General features: G+C 39.0%; 2 protein-coding genes across 4 annotated transcripts in view; one reads left to right on the top strand and one right to left on the bottom strand.

The window, feature by feature from the left end:
* Nucleotides 1-7,892, top strand: part of LOC121738881 — a 51,552-nt gene extending 43,660 nt beyond the window's left edge. For 2 of the 3 annotated variants that reach the window (XM_042131164.1, XM_042131149.1), the window contains 5 exons: nucleotides 157-1,518; nucleotides 1,687-1,784; nucleotides 2,332-2,552; nucleotides 6,800-6,990; nucleotides 7,229-7,892. In XM_042131164.1, coding sequence (XP_041987098.1) covers nucleotides 157-1,518; nucleotides 1,687-1,784; nucleotides 2,332-2,552; nucleotides 6,800-6,990; nucleotides 7,229-7,811 — 2,455 coding nt within the window. In that variant the 3' untranslated portion in view covers nucleotides 7,812-7,892. Of the gene's footprint in view, nucleotides 1-156; nucleotides 1,519-1,686; nucleotides 1,785-2,331; nucleotides 2,553-6,799; nucleotides 6,991-7,225 lie in introns of all 3 variants that reach the window. The other variant, XM_042131155.1, reaches the window with a different exon arrangement.
* Nucleotides 7,893-8,868: 976 nt separating this feature from the next.
* Nucleotides 8,869-24,769, bottom strand: part of LOC121738902 — a 34,342-nt gene continuing 18,441 nt past the window's right edge. The window contains exons 2-7 of the mRNA XM_042131175.1: nucleotides 21,664-21,787; nucleotides 17,938-18,227; nucleotides 14,276-14,391; nucleotides 13,924-14,019; nucleotides 9,369-9,476; nucleotides 8,869-9,000 (exon numbers count right to left, since the gene is read on the bottom strand). Of these exons, the coding sequence (XP_041987109.1) occupies nucleotides 8,911-9,000; nucleotides 9,369-9,476; nucleotides 13,924-14,019; nucleotides 14,276-14,391; nucleotides 17,938-18,227; nucleotides 21,664-21,787 (824 nt within the window). The 3' untranslated portion in view covers nucleotides 8,869-8,910. The remainder of the gene's footprint in view (nucleotides 9,001-9,368; nucleotides 9,477-13,923; nucleotides 14,020-14,275; nucleotides 14,392-17,937; nucleotides 18,228-21,663; nucleotides 21,788-24,769) is intronic.

A 24,769-nucleotide genomic window follows, 5' to 3' on the forward strand; every position in this document is an offset into this window, starting at 1 on the left:
CACCCCTAGTCCACCGCACACGCACATTATGACTTTGTACGATAGCGTTTATATTTAAAAAAAAAAAGAAAAAAGGCGCGTCATTTCTTTGGCATTTGTCACAGTTTTCATATCTCATCCGCAACTTTTTCCTCAATAGTGCAAACAAATTTTTAGGAGGAAGCTGAGTCGCGAGACGTGCAACTATAAGAAGGTGGAGGCGAACTGCGACGAGAGCGATCTGGAGGAGCGCAAGCTGAACCTCATCTACTCCATCCGGCTCCCCGGCGAGAGCCACGAGGGCGCGGAGTTCGCCCGCCCGCCCGCCGAGCACCGCTTCCCCGTCACCGAGCTGGGCGGCGCGCGTCTCGCCGTGCGCCTCGAGTCCCTGCCGCGCCTGCCGAGCGTGCCGCGCGTGCGCTGCGCCTGCCGCCCGCGCCGCCCCAGCCTGCCCCCGCCCCCCGCCGCGCCGCCCGCCCCGCTCGCGCCCGACGACCTCGCCGCGCAGCTCGGCACGCTCGCGCTCGGCCCGCGCCCGCCCCCGCCCGGCCCCGTCGACGACCGCATGCTCACGCCGTGCAGCGCGAGCGGCAAACACCGTTGCAGCTGCGACGACGAGTCCGACGCCACGCGTTCGCCGCCCGCCGCCGCCCCTCCGCCCCCCGAGCCCGACGAGCGCCGCCTGCGCGAGATCGCCAAGTACAAGCGCCGCCTGCGCAAGGAGAGCAAGCTGAGGAGACTCTGTGATAGCACGTCGTCCGAGGGCGACGGCGCAAGGCGCGAGGCCCCCACGTCCATCCCGATCCTGCAGGCGGCGCGCTTCGACCGCCTGCGCGCGCTCGGCTGCCTGCGCCGGTACGCGCCGCCCGCGCCTGCCGCGCTGCGCACGCGCACCGTCGCCACGCAGACGGACGGGCCGGCGTGCGCGTGCGGCGCCGCCCCCGACCCGCCCGCGCCCGAGAACGGCGCGCGGCGCAAGCGCGGGGAGGACGACGGGCCCCCGCCGCGAAATTGTGATAGCTCGCAGTGTGATAGTAACTTAGACAACGCTAGTTTTAAGTCAGATATAATATTGAGGCGGCCGAAAGTGCGGCGCCACTTCCCGCCCGCGGCCCGCATCGAGCGCGTGATCAGCGACCGCCTGGCGCAGACCGCCGACATGCGCGACCTCAACCTGCGCGACGACGACTCCGTGTTCTCGGCGCCGCGCCCCGAGCCGAAGCGCCAGAAGACGTACTCCGTCGGAGACGACTACGTCTGCTACGAGAAGTGCGACTACGGCACCGTGGACGAGCTGGCGGGCGGCGCGGGCGGCGCGGGCGGCGCGGACGGCGTGGCGGGCGGGGGCGGCGCGGGGGGCGGGGAGGTGCCCTCGCCCACGGAGGTGGACCGGTTCCGCTGGCGGTTCGACTCGGCTGCGTCGATGGTGTTCCACCACAAGACCGGGCTGCCGCTGACGTCCAGCCCCGCGCCGCTGCGCCGCGGCAGCACCTGCTTCGACTTCGACGACTCCATCAACGGCGTCTCCGGGATCAAATCGTGAGTTTCACTCTCCTGTCCACTGATTCTCGTGGAAACCGTCTCGTGCGGTGTAGCGGATAAAATGTACGTTTTGTAAATACCCGGGAGGATTCCGAGTTTCGGGCTTAGTGTATGTATGTTGGCGAGGCGTATTTTGCGCGTGTAGTGACGTGTGCGGTGTTGCAGCGCGCTGTACCACGGGCCGGCTCCCGCGTCGCCGCCCCCCGCCGCCGCGCCGCCCCGCGCGCCACGCCCCCGCCACGGACCCAGCTCGGGCCTGCTCGGTGAGCGCACGCACACACACAAACTAACGACAGCTCGGCCCTAATAGGACTAAAGTCTACTTACTACTAACCCAACCGTGAACCGGCGTGAGAAATCACCACTTGTTACGCAACATGTATGTTTGTATGTTGTACCAAATCGTCGTTTTAGTTTTAAGTACCTAAATAATGTTTGTTTGCTGCGAGCTGATAATTTCGCTTAATTTCGTTGCAGTTTTTTTAATTAGGCACACTAACCTTAAAGCACGTCGTGCAGAAAAAATCAGTGACCATCGACACTCGATTTGAAAAACACGAACATTAAACAGGCTGTAATTCTAAAAGAATGAGGTCACCGCTCCGATTTTAAAACTAAATTATATTTTATCAACTCCCGGCAAACGGACTAACCAGCAATCACGGAGCTAATACAAAGCTTAGTATTAGCTCCGTGCCAGCAACAGACGAAAAACCTGCACAATTCAGTCACAGCTCAGCCACCCGATGCGACCGAACTGTGCTGCTTTATCATTGAAGTGGGACTAATTAGCTATGTACGTCGTTGCAGGTAGCTTCGAGGAGTCGGCGCTGAAGGGTCGTCTGGAGCCGGTGGCGACGGTGGCGGGCTTCACGGCGGAGCTGGGTGCGTCGGGCGCCTTCTGTCCGCCGCACCGGCGCCTGCCCGTCACCGTGTTCTTCTACGCGCCGGGCGGGACCAACGCCCCCTACATGGGACACATCAACCTCGGCTCTGAGGGGTACCGTGTGGCTAGATCTGGGACTATACAGGTATTATGATACTTCATACTTTATACGTGTTGTGTAATATATAATTATCGATGTGATAAAGCATTGTGTATTTTGATTGCATTCATTTGGAATTTATCGAACATTCATGATTTAAAAACCGAAAACAGATTCTTATCTGGGTACGGTGTAACGCGATAATGGATGAGATAAACTGTGAATAGAATGAAGATAAAACTGTTAAAAGTTAATGATTGAATTGATTTTCTTTTTAAATGTAAAATAAATATTAGTGTCTAAAACCTTAAAGTATGTGTTATTGACTTAATGACTGGTACTAACCTTCAAGCGGGCGTGCGCTATTTTGTAACGGCAATGGTCGCGCGTAACGTAAAAAATGTCGTAAGTGAATTTAGGGAACAAAACACTTTTCATTCAACATAATGTATTATTTCATAAATTTAATTATTACTCTTTTTAAAAGTAATCAATTCACCTAGAAAATAAAATATATTTTTAGTAAAAACTTAGTTATAAAATCCGCCCCCCTATCACGTATCGAGAGCAATGCGATAGCAATTATTTTATTTTATTTTGTCAGGAAGACCAACAGCTAACAATAAAAACAGTAAGGTTCTGTTTCACCACTTCCTGATATGTCTATCCACCAATTAGCTTGACAGTTCAAGTATGGAGAATCTGTCAAAAAAGTTGTGAATAGCCTATTAGGCACTTTATCAGAAAGTGGTGAAACAGGCCCTAAATAACTTATACTAGAAAATAAGAAGCCAATAATTACAGGTCCTCACAGATAAATATACAGGATAAGTAATAAGTTCAAACATAGCAGGTAACTAAAGAGTCACAAATACATAACATTAAAATTTAACGCTACACGTAAACATAATAATTAATAACAAACATCAATTAGTCGCTTGGCTGTCACAATGCTATAGTTTGCGTTTTATGATGACATTATAATTGACAATAGTAGGGAAGTTACGTAATAAAAATTAATCGATAATTTAAAAATATCGAAACACTTTGTAAAGGAATTGCAATCGAAATTATCGATTTCGTATTGACATTTTAGGAGTGCCGGCGATTTAAGATGGCCGCCCTTTTTTATCGATTTGATTTCGATTCAACAGTGTCAATCTCTATTAACATGGGTTCCGTTTCATGCATCTGACAAATGACAATGTTCAAATGTTTTCGTAACAATAATTTTATATTCTTATTTCACAGTAAATTGGACGCTGTTAAGCATTCGTGTACTAACCCACACAAAAATTACGTATTGAGTTATGAATGCAGTTATGTTCTGTAGATGATTTAGAACAAGACTGCATTCAAAATTTAACAACAAAAAAAAATTGTGGGTTAAGACACTAATGCTTAACAGGGACCAGTTAATAATATAATTTTATATTAATAAGTTAGTATTTAGCAAATTTTCATTTTTATTCATTTACAATTATAGAAAACATTTGTTTTGTAGATGGAATATAATTTATTACATTTTGATTTTTTTTTGTTTTCTTGTAACATAAACCGTAGCAAGGAATATGAGAACTGTCACCTATATCATCTTAGAACGCACAAACTATAGTTGAGAACAGGTCTGAAGTCTACAGATTTAGAAATATTATTAAAGTTATTATACCTATACCTGCGCGCAAGATAAATGAGTTCTTACGGTAGTTAGTCGAAACTACTGGTACAAATATAGGGGGGCTAAATCTATAAATTAAGAAATTAAAAAAAAAAAAACCCCGCCAAACAACTTTAAAAAGTAATGAAATAATACATTTTACTGACTTTAAGATTAAATAATTCCTAAGTGTCTTTACACTTAGGAATTATTTTAGTCCATAATTGTTGTCACGGTGTGTCGGGGGACCGCCAACAGTGTCTTTTGCATTTTGTATCGCCATGTCACTGATTGTCTCGATTCGGTTCGTTGTGAACTGACCCTTAAACTAAAATGTTATGTGAAATCAAATATTATTAATTAGCGGTCCCCCGATACACCTTGTTGGTGTATCGGGGGATGGTATTCATTGGGATATAATATGTTGATACATAATATATCCATATTATATAAACATGAAACCTCCACTTTGGGTTCATAAGGAGCTCGGCTCCTATAGAATCCAGGTGATGCTGCAGCAGCAGCATGCAAAAATTTACTGTTTATCTACGTCTACTAGTTGTCGCAATTAAAATGAGCCCAAACACGAAACCATTGCTCTAAGTTGGGTATTCTATTGATTACCAGGTGATGCTGCAGCACCAGGTCAACTTTCCATTAATGTGTAAATAAATAGTCATAAATGTCACGAACTAGATTGCAAAATATAGAGCCCACCAAACGACTACAAGTTGCTAATCGGCCCTTCATGAACCAGATGAATCGCGATTTTTCAGCACGGAGCAGGCTGATGATGATGAACTATAGATAAGAACACTCTCAATGAAGTCAGCTTTCAAACAAAAAAAAACTAGATCAAAATCGGTCCACCCGTTTGGATGCTACGATGCCACAGACAGACAGACAGACAGACAGACCGACAGACAGACACGTCAAACTTATAACACCCCTCTTTTTTGTCGGGGGTTAAAAATTATAGGAATCGTAGTGGATTTGAAACGATAACAAAGGTAACGAACAAATTTCTTTTGGATGTTTTCAATACGATCAATATAGTCATTATACATAGGATTCCAAACTTGCGAGGCGTATTCCAAATAGGGACGAACATAGGTACAATATAATGTTTTTATTGTTTTTATATCTTTGAAAGACGATGCACACCTTAGCACAAAATCGAGAGCTTTGTAAGCTTTAGATACTATTTGATCCACGTGTACGTCAAACGATAATAATTGAGAGTCGTGATATACTCCTAGATCACGAACTGTGGTAAGCCGTTGTAAAGATTGTTGCTTGAGCGTATAACTCGTTAGAATTACGTTCTGTTTCCTAAAAGGTGACAACGCAATATTTTGAGGGATTAAGATGTGTTATGTCGGCCTGTAGCACAGATGCATCCGATTGAGACGAGATAGTTCATCTAGCAATAACACTCGATGTTATCGGTCAACGACGACTTAGACCCAATTTCACCAACCTCTGTTTGTTAAATCCTAACAAGGCATTACTTAACGGACCTTGGAAAATTAAACAGACTGTTAAAATACTTATGTCCCACAGTAAAAATTTAACAGCGGATTAGTAAATGCAATGATAAGTGAACAACGAGTGAACAACTATCAATTCGTTCATTCTTGTTATAAGGCGACGAAATTGCAATGTACAAGATTAATACGACATGTTTGCTGCAATGTGTCACTTTCTTCCATAGTAGTATAATAGTAGATAATGCGACCAAATTAAAATATCACTGATCGCTTACATTTGTTACGCTATAATAGTTCTTCTTAATTTACCAGGTTAATAATTATTATCTGTCAAAGCTGTAAATCATGAATCATAATAGAAACTTTTATTTACATATTTCGGTTTCGTAATTTTGATACAAGTGAAAATTAATTATTCATAACTATGAAAATAATTAATAATAAGAAATGAATAAATATGAAAATAAATAATAATTAGCGGAAACATGGCGGAAAGACTCAAAAGTCAAATCAGATTCTTTTATTGATATTGCATATTATTGTCTTTGAAAGTTGTTATTTTGACTCATATAACAGCCTGTTAAATATTTAACAGACCTCCATACCAGGAATTAAATTTAACACCGTGTTAGGTGATTTAACATGACATTAGGGCATGGTGGAACGCTCGTTAGCTCTAACAATCCATTAACTAATTTAACAAGCCATTATTTATTTAACATTGCTTGATGAAACTGGGTCTAAGTTTTATAAATAAACACAGAATTTCCCTCAACTATATAAAAACTACATAAAAAAATTATAAGAAAGGCGCGCGGAGTCTTTTCGACGCCGGCGCCGAGACCAAAACAATTGAGCTCCTTGCTGCAAAGGAGGTACGGAGAGTAAGTGTAAGCTATTTATTAGGCAGATAAATTATGAAAAGCTACTGAGAGAATGATACGGATTCAACGAGAAATATCGATAATATCAACGAAAACGTATTGAAGGGAGTCGATTCGACGTCGCGCGACCGCTTGAAGGTTAACCTACGATGTACTGGTAGTCCCTTTTCAATCAATTTAGTTACTGTTGATCGTCATAGAGCAACAATAATATACAACATAAATGCCTCCTAAATTATACTTGGAACTGTTATATTCCAGGTGTCGCTGTTCAATCCTCACGGCACGCTGGTGAAGATGTTCGTGGTGCTGTACGACCTGACCGCCATGCCGCCGCATGCGCGCACGTTCCTGCGGCAGCGCACGCTGTACATGCCCGCCGGCGCCCCGCCCCCCGCGCCCGCCGGCACGCGCGACTGCAACAAGTGGCTGCGCTACCTCATACACCTTCGGTACGAGTAATACTGGCAACCCAATATTTTGATAAATTTATGGCTCTTACATGGATCTTTATTTTTATTGTTTTTTCAAACATCTACCTTCTTTTTATACGCTTTTTATTTATAAACACGAAAAATGACAGACGTAGCATGATATTTTTAGCCTTAATGCTCGGGCCATAATTTTACTATCTTATTCATAAACTCGTAACAAATAGTATTTCATATTAAATTAAACTGATCGTTGCAGGTTCATGACGTCGAGATCCGGCAAGCTTTACCTGCACACGGACATCCGCATCATCGTGTCCCGCAAGGCCGACCTCGACACGGCCACCGCACATTCCGCCCTCTTCCGCCCCATCGCCCCGCCCCACAGCCCCACCGACGAGCTCAGCGACGGCGACGACAAACTGACCAACGGTGACGCTAAATTGACTAACGGTGACGCTAAATTGACCAACGGTGACTCTAAATTAAAAGGTAGGGATAAATTAAGCAATGGGAGCTCAGATTTAGCTAATGGAAGCGCAGAGAAGTTTACGAATGGAAGAATAGAAAAGTTGATCGACGGACGTGAGGATAAACTGACCAACGGCAGCGTAGAGAAACCGACAAACGGGAGCTCAACTTTAACCAATGGGAGTGCAGCTCTGACCAACGGCAGCGCGGGTCCGCACGGCGTCGTGACGCGCGCGCCTAACCGCGTATTCGGCGGGTGCGGCGATCTGGAGGCGGGGGGCGGCGCGGAGGGCGTTGCCGGCGCGGGCGTGCCGTACGAGCTGCGCAGCTTCACGTACGCGCCCGACAACCCCCGCTTCTCGCCGCGGTAGTGGCTGTTATGTTTTAGTGCCTGTATTGATTTGTGTTAATGTATGTAATGAGAAAGAAATATATTTTTTGGTTTATATAAATTACGTCGTTTTATTGTTTTGTAATATAATATTTATTATAGTTTTGATCTTTGTTGATATTAGTATGTATTGCTAGGAATCAGGATAGAAATGTAGGTAAGGAGTTTAGGTAATTTTAATAGACTATCATTTTTTGAAAAAATAATAATAATAATAAGTATATGGCAGCAGACTTTTCTAATGAAACAAAAATAAAAGATAAAAATAATTTAATGATCTTCACAAACACACTACTTGTAACAAACAACTCAACAAAATAAACACTAAACTGTCAAAAATAGCCTCTAATTAGCCTCTATGTAAAATGCAACAACTTATTCACAAATTAAATTACTTAAATCTAACTGAAACTACTTATTATTAGTATTTGGATGTTTGAAAATTTCAAATGTTCACAAAATGGTGATAGTATATTGGTTCAAGTATTTTTCACTAGTAAACAGTAAGTTTAATAAATTGAATATTAAAACTATTTAGAGGTAAGTGAAGAATTCAAACTATATTTACAAAAAACTATACGTCTTATCATAAAAATATTAAATATCAGTTCAATATTACTCTAATTTTATCTAACAATAAATAATAATTAATAAATAATGTTAATAAATAACAACAAAGAGTCCTTATCCAGGAAATTTTGTGCGACAAAAGTTTCAGGGATCAACAAAATGCCGTCACTAGATGGCGCTTGTAATATTGATGTTGGTCGGTAAAACAGTCGTACGCTTAGGAATCGGGACTCTATAGTCAGGCCGCATTTGGGACTGTTAGCAAAAATACAGCTTTAACCGCCGTACTCAGAGACATTTAATTACGATTAACCTTCAATTTAATGGAGAGTTTGACAGATAATGTATGAGGCTTATGTCAAAATTTTTAATTTATTACATTTAAGTAATTAATGTTCCACTCTGAGTGCGGCATTAATACTGTATTTTGCTTAGATACGCTTTTATGTTTTGTAGATGATGATGTTCTTTCCTACACAAGATTAAATCCTCTGTGTCAGCTTTTTTGGTTATGACAGGGTGAGGAGAGGCCGCGGGGCGTAGGCCTGTGAGTTCTTCTCGTAAGCGCGGTACGGCAGGCTGTCATCTGCTTCTTGCTCCTAGAAGTAACAATAGTTGGTTTTGGAGTCTAAAATTAATGTCTGAACAAAACAACTTAAATACAATCACATTTGATTATAACTTTACGTAGTGCGCATAGCGAAAAACAATAGATATATTTAATACTATTCGTAAAAGTTTCGTAAAAACATTAGAGAATTTTTGGGCACATGATTTACTGCTGATAAACAAAATTTATATTTCAAAAATAAACATTGAGACAAGTGTTAAGTCGAAAAGAGGTGTCGACAATCTGTGCTGAAATTGTTATTAACATCACACAGAGCTGATTTTAAAACACAGCAAATTTCATATTGCAATATTCCTATTCTCTATAGTGAACATAGCAGTAGCGTGGGGGGTGTACCTCGGGGTCGATGCTGCGCGACCAGGGCCCCCAGCCGTGCTCCTCCTCCTCGTGCTGGTCGTGCTGGTCGTAGTGGTGCTGGTGCTGCGCGTGCTCGTAGTAGATCACCTGCGGGCACGCCACGAGCGGTGAGTGACAGTGTGGGACAGAGAGAGGTAGAGTTACAGAGACGGGTGGGACAGAGATAGATGAAGAGAGTTTGTGTTTGGTGCTCATAGGAAATTACTGCCTACTCTTAAAATCCAATCTATACCTACGTTTTGAAATAGTAAAACGATGAAGTAGCGTCGGCAAAGGAATATTTTCCGGCCATTTCGTTTCAGGTAGTTATTTATACTAGAGATCGCCCAATGGTCGAAATTCGACCTTAGTTTTAACGACATTAGGACTACTACCTATATTTTGTAAAAAATATTGACTTTATCATTTTTTTTCAACTCTTGTCTCCGGGACTTAGCTGATCTCAGACTGGCCGTGTAAGCATTGTCTAATAGTATCTTAGATTCAATAAAAAAACTATAATCCATTTTCAATTTGTCAACTTGTTGTCAACAGACTTCAAACCATAAATAAAAGAGTATAATTCGTATGTATAGGCTTGTCACTCAAAAATCTGTCATTTCTCATGTGTGTGTTGTAGTGTGTGTAATGTTTTATTTGTTAAAAAAAATGTATGATAAAAGCATAATTTCAAAATAATATTAGCTCGATGCACTCCTTCACCATATCAACTATAACTGTGCAAAATTTCATGCACCAACGTTTCCCCATTTTTCGTAAAAAGGGTTACAAAGTTTTTCGTTCGCGTATTAATATTATTATTATAAGAATCTTGTTTGTAAGTTTTTGATATCAACGCCACCATCATCATCATCATCAGATGATGATGATGGCGGCGTTGATATCAAAAACTTACAAACAAGATTGTGTGCAATTTGGGTTATTTAGAATTAACGATACAATAGTACTTGCTCTGCTACTAATTAAGTTACTTATATAGTTTTAATAAGAGTTTCGACTACTATTATAGTGACTAGAAGAAATGACGTCGTTTATAAGTTATACGACCACCAGAAAAAAATTGTGATAAATTAAAGACTTATAAACCAAAGTGTCGGTTTACACTCTAAATATAAGTAATATAATAAATATAATATACTCTCTCAAAAATTATAATTATTATTCATATTTAATTAGTTCACCGGTGAAACTATTTCGACTTTCTCTGCTCTGAACATGGTGAGCTGAACGTTGTAACTTGTATGTCGTATGTATTTTGGCAAGCATTAGCATTCGAGGTCGGAAGGGTGAAAGTGCTTGACTTGTTCATGCACCTCATGTCGTAATAATTGTTAGTCTATGAAACTTTTTATCGCAAGTCGCAACGTATGGAGTAAATATCATTGTCTATGAAACTTTTTATCGTTATTCTAGAAAGTTCTGTTAAAAGTTTATGAGCCGATAAAACTGATGCTGCCTTGGCCGATGTTTAGTTTTTAATGAGAGTTTTTGTTTGTGAGATCTTGACATCAAGGGCTCGATTGATACAGATATTGACATCTATTGACCTTACACGCCACACAAGTGGACACTATAATAGCCCTATTCCCGGTGTATATAGGTACTACTTGTACTCCACCACTGGTGACCATGGTAGTCGGTACAACGGGAAATCAACTAGGTATTATAATGTACCATCAAGGAAATTGATTCCTAGGCAGTTGACGGACCTATGTCATGTAGTCGGCTTATGTCAATACAATGTAAGCTGTGATCTGTCGGATGGGTTTGACTTAACGCGACCAAATTACTTAGGTCCGCCTTCTGCATAGGAATCAACTGTGATAATGTACATAGCAACTTTCAAGGTGGTCAGTATCCATTGGTTTGAGGGACAATATTGTTGACCACTTATATATTGGGGTTGCCATAAATATTTAATTTACGTTATTTAAGCACTTATTAAAATATTATTTCTACTTGTGAATGTGACGGTCGATTAGAGGTCCTGAATACAAATCCTTAAGAGGGAACGCTTTAACACTGTTTTTCCATACAAATGTATTCCCCAATTTATTTTCTGGACAATGCGTCTAGACAAATGATTTTTTTATGCAATATTGGGATCTGTTAAAACTCTACGTTCGATTTTTTCTAAATTTCCTAATACTTAAATTAAAAAAAAAGTGAACCTTAAAGAAGCACAAAAATTAATAATGGGGCATTATTAATTTTTGTGTTTTTTTGTACCCCGCCAATCCACCGACCATGAAACGAAAGATCTTTAAGATAAAAATATAAAAATGTAGAGACATAGACTCGCTCTTCTTGAATATATTTAAAAAATAACGTTACCTCGATTTACTGTATCTGTCTCTATCACAATACACGTACCGGCGCAGGGTGAAGCGCGATGGCAATAGTTTCTTCGTTTAAATTCTACTGCACCCGCGTTCCCTTTTAATACATTCAATTCCTCTACTACTATTATAATAATATATTATAAATCCTCTACTATTATTTTTTAATGTTTCAAACTAGTTTCTTCCAAGAAATAGTACTTATGTTCTATGCCAAAAGTTCATTGTGTTCAATAAAACAAATCATATAATTATCTTCTGATTCTTATTCAAATTCTTTAAAAAAATATCAAATTAATTAATATTAATATTAAGACCTACGAGAACAATAGCTGTGAGTGATGATGAGCCTTTTAATAAACTAGAACAGTAGACACGACTCCACAAAAATATTATTTAATTATGTATTAAGGCTTTGTATTAATTAAGGCTAACTTCCTAGGGCCGGAGTTAATTGACATATTAATTGCTATTCTTATTGTACAAATAATAATAGGGACATAAACTAATTTTTCTGACTAGATTTTTAATATTGATTCGTACCTACAAGCTACCAATAATAATATTTTTAATAAGTGGCGTTGAACTTACAAGTTACAATATGCAGTTATCTATTTATCTAAGGGCGATAAGTAATTAATAGGTTGGGGAAAAAGTATTTTCGCATTATATTATGTATGAACTTGTCATAAAATCTCTTGGGCTATACCAATAGTATCTGGCTGATTTTGGTATCATAAAAAGGCCTAATTTTACAGAAGACAATTCCAAATTCAAATTAGGTAAATGTGAGGTTTTCATTTGTTTTTCTTATTGTTAAAATGAGTGATTCTAATGCTAAGTACGCACATACGGTTTTGCTCGATAGTTTTACTCCAAATCGAAGGAAATGACATATTTGACATATTTAATTCCATCGAGCCGGCTCGAAGCGAGCCTTCGAGCTGTCAGTTTTGGCGGTCCACACGGTGATTATTGTTCGATTTGGAGTAAAATTATTGTGCGTAACCGTATGTGCGTCAGTACTTAGCATAATGAAGAAATTCGATACATTTTAAAACATTATTACAAAAAAGGTAAAAATGCAACACAGCCGCGAAAAAAAATGATGATGTTTATTGACCTAATGCAGTATCTGTGAGAGTAGCGCAAATTTAGTTTAGGCGTTTTCAATCCAGAGATGCATGTCGCTCTGAGCGCCCTGTTACGGACAAAACTGATGCTATTTTTGAAAAAATGGAGCAAGATCGGCATATTAGTAACTACTAATATGCCGATCTTGCTCCACTTTTTTCAGCTACATCGTAACTACGATGTAGCTGAAGAACTAGGGTTTGACCACAAAACGGTTTTGGCGCATTTGAAAAAAGCTGGGTACACAAAAAGCTCGATATTTAGGTGCCACATGAGCTCACTGAAAGAAACCTAATGAACTGTGTACTCATTTGTAATTCTTTACTACGACTTAATGAAACCAAACCATTTTTGAAGAAGCTGATAACTGGTGATGCAAAGTACATCACGTACGACAAGAACGTGCGAAAAAGATCGTGGTCAAAGGCCGGACAGGCTTCACAGAGTGTGGCGAAACCCGGGTTAGCTCGCAACAAGGTGATGTTGTGTGTGTCGTGGGATTGGAAGGGCATTATTCATTATGAGCTGTTAGCGCCAGGCAGGACCATCGATTCTGAACTGTACTTTGAACAACTGATGAGATTAAAGCAAGAAGTTGAGAGAATGCGGCCGGAGTTAATCAACAGAAGGGGTGTGGTTTATCACCATGATAACGCTAGACCTCACACATCTTTAGCCACTCAGCAAAAATTACGGAAGTTTGTCTGGGAGGTGTTAATGCATCCCCCGTATAGTCCTGAGTTCCTGACCTTGCACCTTCAGACTTCCACCTGTTTCGGTCGCTGCAGAATTCCTTATGCAGTGTCAGGTTAACATCACAAGAGGACTGCCAAACCACTTGTCGCAGTTTTTTCATCAGAAGCCCTAAAAATTTTATAGCAATGGGATCACGTCCCTACCAACAAGGTGGCAAAAATGTATCTTTTTCCCAACCTAATTAATATACATTAAAGTCAATGGTCATAGAACTTTAGCAAAAACGGTTACGTAAAGACGTCATGCGGTGGATAATAATATATAGAGTTCCTTAACACTTTGTAGTAAGAATTTGGAGTATTTACCTTCTGCGGCTGCTGGTGGTGCTTGTTCTTGAGCTCGACCCAGAAGCGCGCCAGGTTGATGCCCAGACCGATCAGCGCGATCAGGAAGAATTTCACCTGGAACACCATACGACAACGATTAGTGGGAACTGGGAACATGATGGCGAACCGCGAATCCCGAAGAAAGATCTTCCGATCGCACGGGGTGCTAATGTGATCATAATAATATCTAGTATGATCGCTCGGGCTGAAGTAATTTCAGATGAGGTAGGCAAATATACCTGTTGATTGCCAAAACATCAAAAGCGCGATCTGGGATGTTGGCGCGCTGCATCATGAAAAGCGTGCTAAGAAAATAGTACATGTAACCCACCTGCAGCTTGAAGGACAGTATCTGCAGCAGGGTGCCGATCTTGGCCTTCAGCACGGCGCCCAGGATCAACAGCTTCAGGATCGCCTTCTTCTTCTTCTTCTTTTTGCCCCTTTGCTCTGAGATTTAACGGGTAGAGTCAGCATTGGGTTATAATTTATAAAATTGGGTGTATAAAATGTCCAAAGAAAGTAATACGGTTGTAGAGGTTATTATAGCTTTCTTGCAAGAAAGAAGTTATGTAATATTATTTTGTGTCTTCTTATTTTTTTCGGCAATTGCCAACAAGTTGAATACTTAGCAATTAGCATAAAGTGTTTATAAATTAAATATAGCATTAAGAATGGGAACAAAATTTAAACCTTTGTGTTTTACGCACGTAATAATTGTTTTAATTTTTATAATTATGTGATTCTTATTCATATTTAAAACAATAATATAAAATAAGGATGGGTTATAAAATTAAGCAAAAGAAAATATCACGCCATCTATCTAAACAAGATCAACGAGATTTCAATGACACTTTCCAAGACATATAATATGTCCCTAAGCAACTGTATTATCAGTTTTAAGGCGGGGATTAATCTCAATCCAAAACGATAACCTTGCACACAACCAAAGACCAAGCGTATACGCATCGCAATAAGATTCATTTTAGCTTAGCATAAAACTGTAGCTACTAGGGGCGGATCTTCTCTGTTTTTCATGTTTTTTTTAAATATCTTTGGAAATAAATTTTAAGAAACAAAATTGTCCGGTTCAGTAGATTTTAATATAGATTTACTGACAATTTATCCCGATAAAATGTATAATTGTCCTAGTTAATACTTATATTTCGATGAAATAGATTTTTGTCGGAGGTGAGTTTGTAAATTAATTACAGCCAAAGTATTACGTTTTATTAAAATGTTTATGGTTTAAGGTATTTTAAATATTGTGCTTTATATTTTACATTTTTGTTATTATATTGGAACTAGGTAAACAGGGAGACACGGAATAACAAATTGGGGTTTATCCTTGCCTTAACTGCTTTTAGGATGCAACCTTTCATGATGAAGCGGTATACTACGATTTTCTGGTGTACTCGTACCACAAGACTCACACAAATCTCTCTCACAACTCACGCAACCACGAAAGGTCTCCTGCCATCATCCGAATCTGTTGTGCAGTTTATGGGGCAGTTTAAGAGGATTCCACACCGCCATTTTTCCCATACAAACGCTGTCCCCTGTTTCCTCCCTGGATAATGCTAGTAGAGTTATAATTTTTTTCCTGAATATCTACGGCCACTAATACAATGTCCCTATGTTTTCCTTTTTTTCATAATTTAATTATTAAATAAGATATGAACGTTCAAAAACCCAAAAAAATGGCCAGATTTTCCACTGTGTTCAAACGTCCAGAAAACAGATTTGGATAGATTATACAAAAAAAGCAAAACATAGGAACACAGCTCAAGCCTTTTTTTAATCTTTAATGAAAAAAGTACTTAAATCGGTTAAGTTTTGGAGAAGGAATCAGGGGACAACGAATCGTTGATTTTCTGGATTTTCTGCAGTTGTCTCTATCGCGTTCTGCGGTATAGGCTTGAGGTAAGGGAGACAGCTATAGAAATTACACGTACTTTTTTTTCATTTCTCTAGCTGCTGTGGTATCCTCTTAATTATACTGACGCTTTTTGCTTTATCATGCCTCGTCTTTATTTAAAATGTTATTGACACAAACAATATTAATTTGTATATAATTTTTCCGCTATATAATGTACAGCGGAAAAGCACCCAACGACGCTTAGATAAATCAATGATATTCTATGTTACTAATAAATACTCCGCTGTCGCATAATTTATTTATATAAGTATTAAAGTTTTAAAATTTTTGACTAGTTCAATTAATAATGAAAGTAAAAAAATATACTACAAAAAACTCCATTGAGCGCAATAGAGTTTTTTGCTAAGTATATTACAAACATGCATAGTAGGTATTAATATCGTCAACAACATACCTATATAATTTCATAAATCATAATCACGTTTATTCTACAATATAATATATAGATACAGTAACAGAAACGTGCCTCTACAAATACAATCCATACCCATTATAATATCCTAATATTATAAATGCGGAAGTGTGTCTGTCTGTTACCTCTTCACGCCCAAATCACTGAAATGATTTTGCTGAAATTTGGTATGGAGATACTTTGAGTAAGGACATAGGATACTTTTTGACCCAGGAAAATACGCGGTTCATGCGCGATAAACGTATTTTGGCGCAACGGAGTTGCGGGCATCGTCTAGTTATTTATAAAAACAAAAACCCTAAAAAAAAGAGGTGTCAAGGGACACCCGAATGGAACGAAGTTATTTCTTATGTTAAAAAAACCTGTATACATATTACCTATACACTCAAAAAAATTATTAAAAAAACGCCATCTATTGACGCCCAGGAATACTAACAAGGCGTCGCTGATTATTTAAAAAAAAACGCCATCTAGTTAGACTAGATCTAGTTGACCCTAACATGCAGGTACTAATAAAAAAGTGTCGAGGTCAAATCAAGGTCAAATATCGTTCTGTCTAGCCTTCAGATTTACGCCGAACGCGCGATAAGGAACTTCGTTCCAAAAATCGCAACGAAAGTGAAGGTTGTAAATATTTTTCAAGTCATTTAATACGTTTCCCGCATGTTGTTTGCAGTTTCTACAAAAGCAAAAACATTTATTACTAAAAAATATCAAGCATTTCACTACACAATCACATGCCGCCGTAACATTAACTTTGTCGGAATAAGTGGCTACATGCTTAAATGCAAACTTATTAAAAAAGAAAGAAAGTCACTTTCCAGATGACCACGATTACGCGGTCGGCATAACCTTACGTATTCGGTAACTACTTTTACTCGTTTTCGGCCATAAAACTAGTATTTGTGTAACCAAATGGTACCACTATAATGACGACCCTCCCTCTACACCTCTACATCATTTGTGAAATAAGAGACAAGATCCTTGAGATAGATCTAGATATTAGATATCCTTGTACGTGCACTAAACTTTTTACTACTTTTGCTGACCAAAAACTTACATTTTGTCACAAACGTCACAGTTGATACTCTATCTACCAATTTTCTAAATGGATACTAATAATTCTACATCTAAGGCCGCGTTCGACAACACAATATTGGTTTTCCTTTCATCCTTAGATTTTAAATACTCGTTCGTTCGTTACTTTGCTGTTTCCAATAGTTTTTCTTTGCATCTTCCGGAACAAAAGTCAGAGCTTTATCAAGAAAATCGAGGCCAGTTTTTTATGCACGTAGTTCAAATGTAGCAATTACAATGCAGATAAAATACTTTTTACTTTTAAGCTTAGAAAGTATTATGTTGTCGAATGCGTCCGCAAGGTCAAGTCGGCTTTCTTACGTGATTTAACATTTTTGCAATTTAATATCACTTTTTACGGATAAGCCAAAAGAGAGTGATAAGGGCAGTTCACACCGAAACGAAGGCGAGACGAGCCGCATCACAGTGATGCACAAAAGCGAAACAACACTGAAATTGCTTTTACGAATATCTAAGTCACTGCTCTATCCACCTTTGTTTAGTATAAACTGTCTCATCACACGTGAGCGAGCCGTCCTGACCTGTATCTAATCATGCAAACCGTCACCTTCCAGCGAGCTCTTATCGGCGACGCCGTCCTCGGCCGCGTCGCTGTCCAGGGCATGCTGCGCGAACCGGTCCAGCATCTTGTCCCCGATGCTCCATGCGTCCGCCACGAGGTCGCGACCCTCGACCGCCCCAGCCCGACCTTTGTCCTCCGTCTTATGCATCATCACGGGCTGCACCAGCTGGATCTTGGCGGGCTTCTGCTTCTTCTTCTTGGGCTTCTTCTCGCTGTTGGCGGAGATGGTGATGCTGTCGATGCCGCCGCTGTCGTGCTTGCGCGCGGAGAACGCTCTACAATGATAGGAATGTCGCGTTAAGGCCAGCTACACACTAAATGATAAAACTGCACAGTTCAGTCACATGAGAAAATTTAGGAGACGCTTTCGACCAGGTAGTGATGTACCTATTATATTCCCATTTGAACTGACATAGTCATTAGTAGCGAGCATTATGCCGGACGGAACTTCCGGCCCTATTCCAACACATCGTGCTGCCCTTAGGGCTGTGGGACCCCTAATGAAGCATTTCGGAATTAGAAGGTTATTTATTAATTTACACTGACTGTAGCCATAAATATCGATAACTGTTTGAAAGACGAAAGTAGTAACCGAATATGCATGTGTGATTGTGTGCCGTTAGCTTCTAAATACGGTCATGAAATCGCCCGCTACGAGTTATTGAATGGAAATTTACAATTTGAACGAATCATCGCAGTGAAGAGGACTATTTACTGTCAATCATGAGTAGATTTAGAGTAATTTGACGATTACCTCCTCACGCCATACGAGTTGTAAAGCAAAATTCATTAGGGTTATTACACACTCGTGCAGCCGAAGCGCAGTGAAGCGGAAAAACGTAAGATATCGCGTGCTCGAAAAATGCTTCTTTTTATCTCAGAAGGAATTTGTGCCTTCCATAGAGTGGTGGATATATCAGAATTTTTCTTCTTGATTTCAGAAATTAACTTTGCAATATTTGGTTTCCAATTCGCTTTCAGAATTTAGTTTTCCTCTGGTGGATTTTCCTTTATTTTCCCTAATTTTTACTTGCCTGCAAAATTTTCCTTACGTTCTCAATTTCACTAGAGCAGAGGAAATGTAAGCCGATTTCGAAGGACGATGAGTCATCGCGATCGGAAGCGACTCTCTCCAAACTGTTTGTCGAGAAATCGCCGCTAAGAGCCGCATCAATATTGGCTCAGCATGATGACACGTCGCCGTGCGATGGGCCTCGCGTTGACTGTACTAATTATTATCAGGCTCACATTACCTTAAATGACTTTACAATCGTCTTAGAATGGCTCGGATTCCACAAAAGAAAGTTTTCTTTTATAATATTTTATGTCTGAACTTGCTTAATCACATTGCAATACTTATATTACTATTAACAATAGGATGAGGTTGCTTGTATCTAGACGTCCAAACTACTTGAGCAATTATTATTGTTATGTCCACAGATATGAGATACATAGTACATATTACGGTCCATGGTCCATTAAATATTATGTTACTTTTTATTGCAGAAAAATGAACTGTATCTGCGATTTACTGTAAAGCGGGCAAAGCTGCGCAACTAGACATGAATCTTATCAGCTAAAATTGTGTCTGATAAATATAAGTATCATAATAATATGTCTAACAGTAACAATAATACTATGAGCACCACGTAGTGTACAACAATGAATATAATATTATGCTAAACGGCGTTTCTTAAAAAGCAGAGACAACTTTCTAATGTGTTATATAATACGAAGGTATAAGATACAGTTTATGGTTTTTGATAAAGTTTTTGTTCTCTAAATACTAAAAATTTGTATTGTACATAGGTGAGTACAATGTTTTTTGTTTATATCAAGCATTGGCCTATGCACATTAGCGCTGGAAATAATCAGAATGAGAACTAGGTTACTGGACTTCGTCGTTATAATACTGCCAGTGTAAAGTATTTCCTAGTATCGGGAACTGCATGTGGAGCACACACGGCATTAAAAACTTATATTAATTTGAGTCGAAAGTGACGTGAGAACTGAGAGGCTCGCGAGTCTCGGGGAAAGTGGTTCCGCCGGATTGCTGGCTAATTTCAGAGTTATGACCACGTGTTCCTCGGTGAATTAACAATTATTATTTTATTATTGATTTTCGCTTTTAATTATAGCCAAAACGATAATTCGTTAACTTTTTAATTGCTGCTGTAAGTAACGTTGGTTATAAAAATTAATTAACGTTTATCAAAAGAAATTCCGCACAATGAAACACACAGTGATTAAGTTTACTTCTTAAAATAACTTTGGAACCTTAAACACAAAAAAAGTATTAAACTAAACAAACTTACATGATGGAATGGATCACTATTCACTAGACACAAAAGTTTTTTGTTTTATATTATTGTAGAATTTAATATATTTTTGACGACGTGGTGAGTTTCTAAATTTTATTGTTAATTAATAATTAAAAATAATTGGGCCTCAAAATATATATCCTTAGATAGACTCTAAATTTTAATGAATACTAAAATTTTAATGAATTTCATGCGAAAGTGTGTCAGTCTATTACCTTCTCACGCTTAAACCGCCAAACCGGATTTGATGAAATTTGGTACGCAGATATTTTACGTCCCAGGAAAGGACATAATATTATTAGGATAAAGGGAAGGTATAAAGATATATTATAGCGAAAGGACATAATATTATTAGGATATAAGCAGAAAGGACATAGGATATAGGAGTTGTTGCGGCCTGCGGGCGACATGCGTCATCTTGCTGTAATAATATAGTAGGCTAGTAATACAACAGTGGTTGTTAGGTATCTCATATACCGGAAGTTGTTGAGGTGTTTTAATTAATTTAAATAAATAACAATTGTGTCTCTAATTGTAAATTACACTCGTAATTACAATATCAATCATGTTGAGGAATAAAATAATAATGTGTTATGTCACGAGTCACGACCCGCTTGACGCGTCATGGATTTTATTTTGACCTACTTCTACAAAATCTAATTATATTGAATTAAATACTAATATTATAAATGCGAAAGTGTGTCTGTCTGTCTGTCTGTTACCTCTTCACGCCCAAACCGCTGAACCGATTTTGCTGAAATTTGGCATGAATATACTTTGAGCCCCGGGATAGGACATAGGATACTTTTTGTTCCGGAAAAATGTACGATTCCCGCGCGATTAACGAGTTTTGGCGCAACGGAGTTGCGGGCGTCATCTAGTAGAATATAAACTATATAAAATTATTATACGTTGAAATAATAATTTGAGGAAGGGATCTACCGTTGTGATGTCTTTTTGGACTTTCGAAAAAACCACAGTTTGTTGTGAACAAAAGAACCAAGATTTGTGATATTATTACGTATGTACGTCAGGTTAATCTACTGGTTTAGACGTAACATGTTTTGGCTAGTCGAACTGCTGTCTTGCTGAGAACATGAAATCAAAGTCAAAATATTTTTTATTCAGAGTAATTGTTTTACAAAAATATTTCCGAACGTCGATACTAACACTAAGGTGCCTACCACCGGTTCGGGAACTAACCCGGCGAGAAGAACCGGCGTAAGAAACTCGCATTAATGTTACCGTTCAGTTTAGTTTTGAGGCGTCGGATTAACATACAGATTGGTTGTTGTCCTGAAAACCTATGTATGTCAGAAGCAATTTTCCTTCAGGGAAAATTGTTTCGGCGGAAGCCGGCACTGGTTAAATGAGACAAGTAAAGTTATACCTGGCTAACCCAGCCTGCAGTACGTCAGTGACGCCGGCGAGCGAGTCCTCGATCTCGCTGCCCAGCTTCGACGGCAGCTCGCTGAACGCCCGCCCCGACGACAACACCTCCGCGTCCGCAGACTCTGGAATATACACACGAGGGGTCAGCTGAATGAATGAACAAATGACATTTACTTTATGGTGCACAATCACAGTCACAATAACAACATGACATGAAATAAAAAGACATACTGCTACTAGGTTTCTGCTGAAAATGTGCAAAAACTTGATGTCTCTTCGTTAAATTAGTCGAAAGTAGAAAAGGTTCGAAAACATGTTTTCAAATATTAATATTGTTAGGGTTAACACCGTTATCCTTAAAACCATTAAATGACCCCTTCAAAATGAACAACTTTTTCTATGAGAACAATGCTGGGAACTCAAAAAAATCCGTCGTCATAAGGGTTACTGGCGCCTGTATGCAAAAAAAAAGGATTTTAGCGCCCCTTTAGGCAAATTTGGGTCCTTGGTTTTGGCGCCTCTAAATATGGCGATTTGGCGCCCCTAGAGGATGGCGCCCGTGTGCATTGCACACATTGCACATAATAATGGTGCGGGGGCCCTGGTCATACCCATACAAATTGCCGATCTAGGCATCCGTATGGGTATGAAGACGGCATTTTTTTGAGTTCCCAGCATGTTCTCATAGAAAAAGTTGTTCATTTTGACGGGCTCATTTGATGGTTTTAAGGATAACGGCGCGGTGTTAACCCTAACACCCAGTATTAGATTATGTAATAATAGAGCGACTCGCTCTGGAACCCAGATAAACCCTGCGAGGTTTTCGTGGTACGGCACATTTTAAAAGTTGTTGATGTTGATGTTATAATGTTAGATAAATAGGTAAGTAAACAATTTATAAAAAATAAATCTTGTTACTTAGATATTAGTGTTTTGTCACGCACGTGATTTATCATTCAGTTCTTGTTTAAGGTAAAATAATATAATATAATGCAATTGATACGTGAGAGAAAAACTTTGTAACCCTTTTTACGAAAAATGGGGAAACGTAGGTGCATGAAATTTCGCACACTTATAGTTTATGGTGAAGGAGTGCATCGAGCTAATATTATTTTAAAATGATGCTTTTATCATATATATTTTTAACAAATAAAACGTTACACACACAACGACACTACTACTAGGAAAAATGACAGATTTTTGAGTGACAAGCCTATACATACGAATTATACTCTTTTATTTATGGTTGAAGTCTGTTGACAACAAGTTGACAAATTGAAAATGGATTATTGTTTTTTTTTTATTTAATTTTAGATACTATTAGACAATGCTTAAACGGCCAGTCTGAGATCAGCTGAGTCCCAGAGACAAGAATTGAAAAAAAACTATGATGAAGTCAAAATTTTTTACATAATATAGGTAGTAGTCCTAATGTCGTTGAAAGTAAGGTCGAATTTCGACCATTGGGCGATCTCTAGTAATGCTAAATCCTTTACGGCCGTTCCCAATATTTGATCTATCTCTGGTTTTGCCCTACTAGAGATAGGAATAGCTCACAATTGACATAAAATATATGTCTCTAATGTCTAATGTGAGTTATTCCTATCTCTAGTAGGGAAAAACCAGAGATAGATCAAATATTGGGAACGGCCGTTAGCCGTTTTCAGGCTTTTCCGATGGACACAGCTATTACTGTCACCCACGACTTACGAGAATGTTTTCAGATAGAGATAAGTATCAGATTAGCGATGCGGGCGGTCCGGTATAATTTACAACGTGCTAAATTCGTTTTAATGTCGCGTAAACAAATTAATTTCACTAAATAGTCCCGTAAACGAAACTACGTAACTTCCGTATAACAATATAATTGAGCAGTTAAAGGTTTACCTATTTATCGATTCAATCCATTATTGATTATATTTATTTACATTTAAATGGGGCAGGAGGCAAATAAGTAAAGGTCTATTTACATGAATTAATATTTCAACCTACTCCCAGACGAATATTTTACGGTGTCGAAACAATTTCCAAGGAAATAGAGACTGGATATACTTCCTACTGAGATAGCCGAGTTTAGTAATTACAGATGATAATGAAGCTGATATATGAACTCCTACAAGATCACTATAAAAGGATCTAAGGATAAGGAACCAAACCCTACCGCTATTAGTTTCTTATTATGGTAGGCCTTTATGAATTTAATATGGAATTTTGAAACCAAATAAATTTAAGGAAACATTGTTTTAAAGACTCTTATGTCACCACAACCACAGAATATATATTAGTAGTACCAACCACAACCAAAAACATGGTGAATGGTGATTGTGCAGTAAATAACTATCAGTAAGGAATGACTCATTTAAATATCGCATCGTCGCGTCACGATGCGATGTGAATTTACCCTAACTCAGCTTGCGCTGGACGTCACTAGGTATTTTCACTTTAAAATATACTGCTTGTAATGTATAATTATACAAAACACACATTTTGGGCAAATTGGCCGAGGTCAAAGCCAAACGGTCAGCGTATAATTTGTATACTTCTGCACCGGAGTCCGGAGTATGCTAGCATACTGTAATTTATTATTATATGCTAATCGGATGCCGGCAGTTACATCTAACGAATATTTACATAAACTTTTCCTCATAAATATTAAAAATATTTTAAGTTTCTTTTTCCTCTTTGCATTTGGGGCATCATAATATAAGTAATATATTATATATATAATACTTATTGCTTTTTCGATATTTTGTTGTTAGATGTCCCTACATACTTTGTTCTGTCACACTTATAATGTGCTTATAATAAATAATAAATATAATATACCTACCTAGTGTAAGTTGTTACCAAAGACGTCTATAGTTTAAATGGAAGTCTTTGGTTGCTACGCGATTAGAATTTTTTTTTCTCCAAACGGTTATATTATCTATCATGTCTGCTGCAGCTACAAACACAAAAATGTGTTAAACACATCGCGTATTCGAAGAACATTTTCTAACATTTCTTTGTAAATAAGTATTTATCTTGAACTTGAACTTGACTTCTAGAGTTTCTAGACAACTACTTACATTAATTGTACAATTACTGATAGCCATGTGATCTAG

The sequence above is a fragment of the Aricia agestis genome, chromosome 2 (assembly GCF_905147365.1).
Source record: "Aricia agestis chromosome 2, ilAriAges1.1, whole genome shotgun sequence".
Taxonomy (NCBI): domain Eukaryota; kingdom Metazoa; phylum Arthropoda; class Insecta; order Lepidoptera; family Lycaenidae; genus Aricia; species Aricia agestis.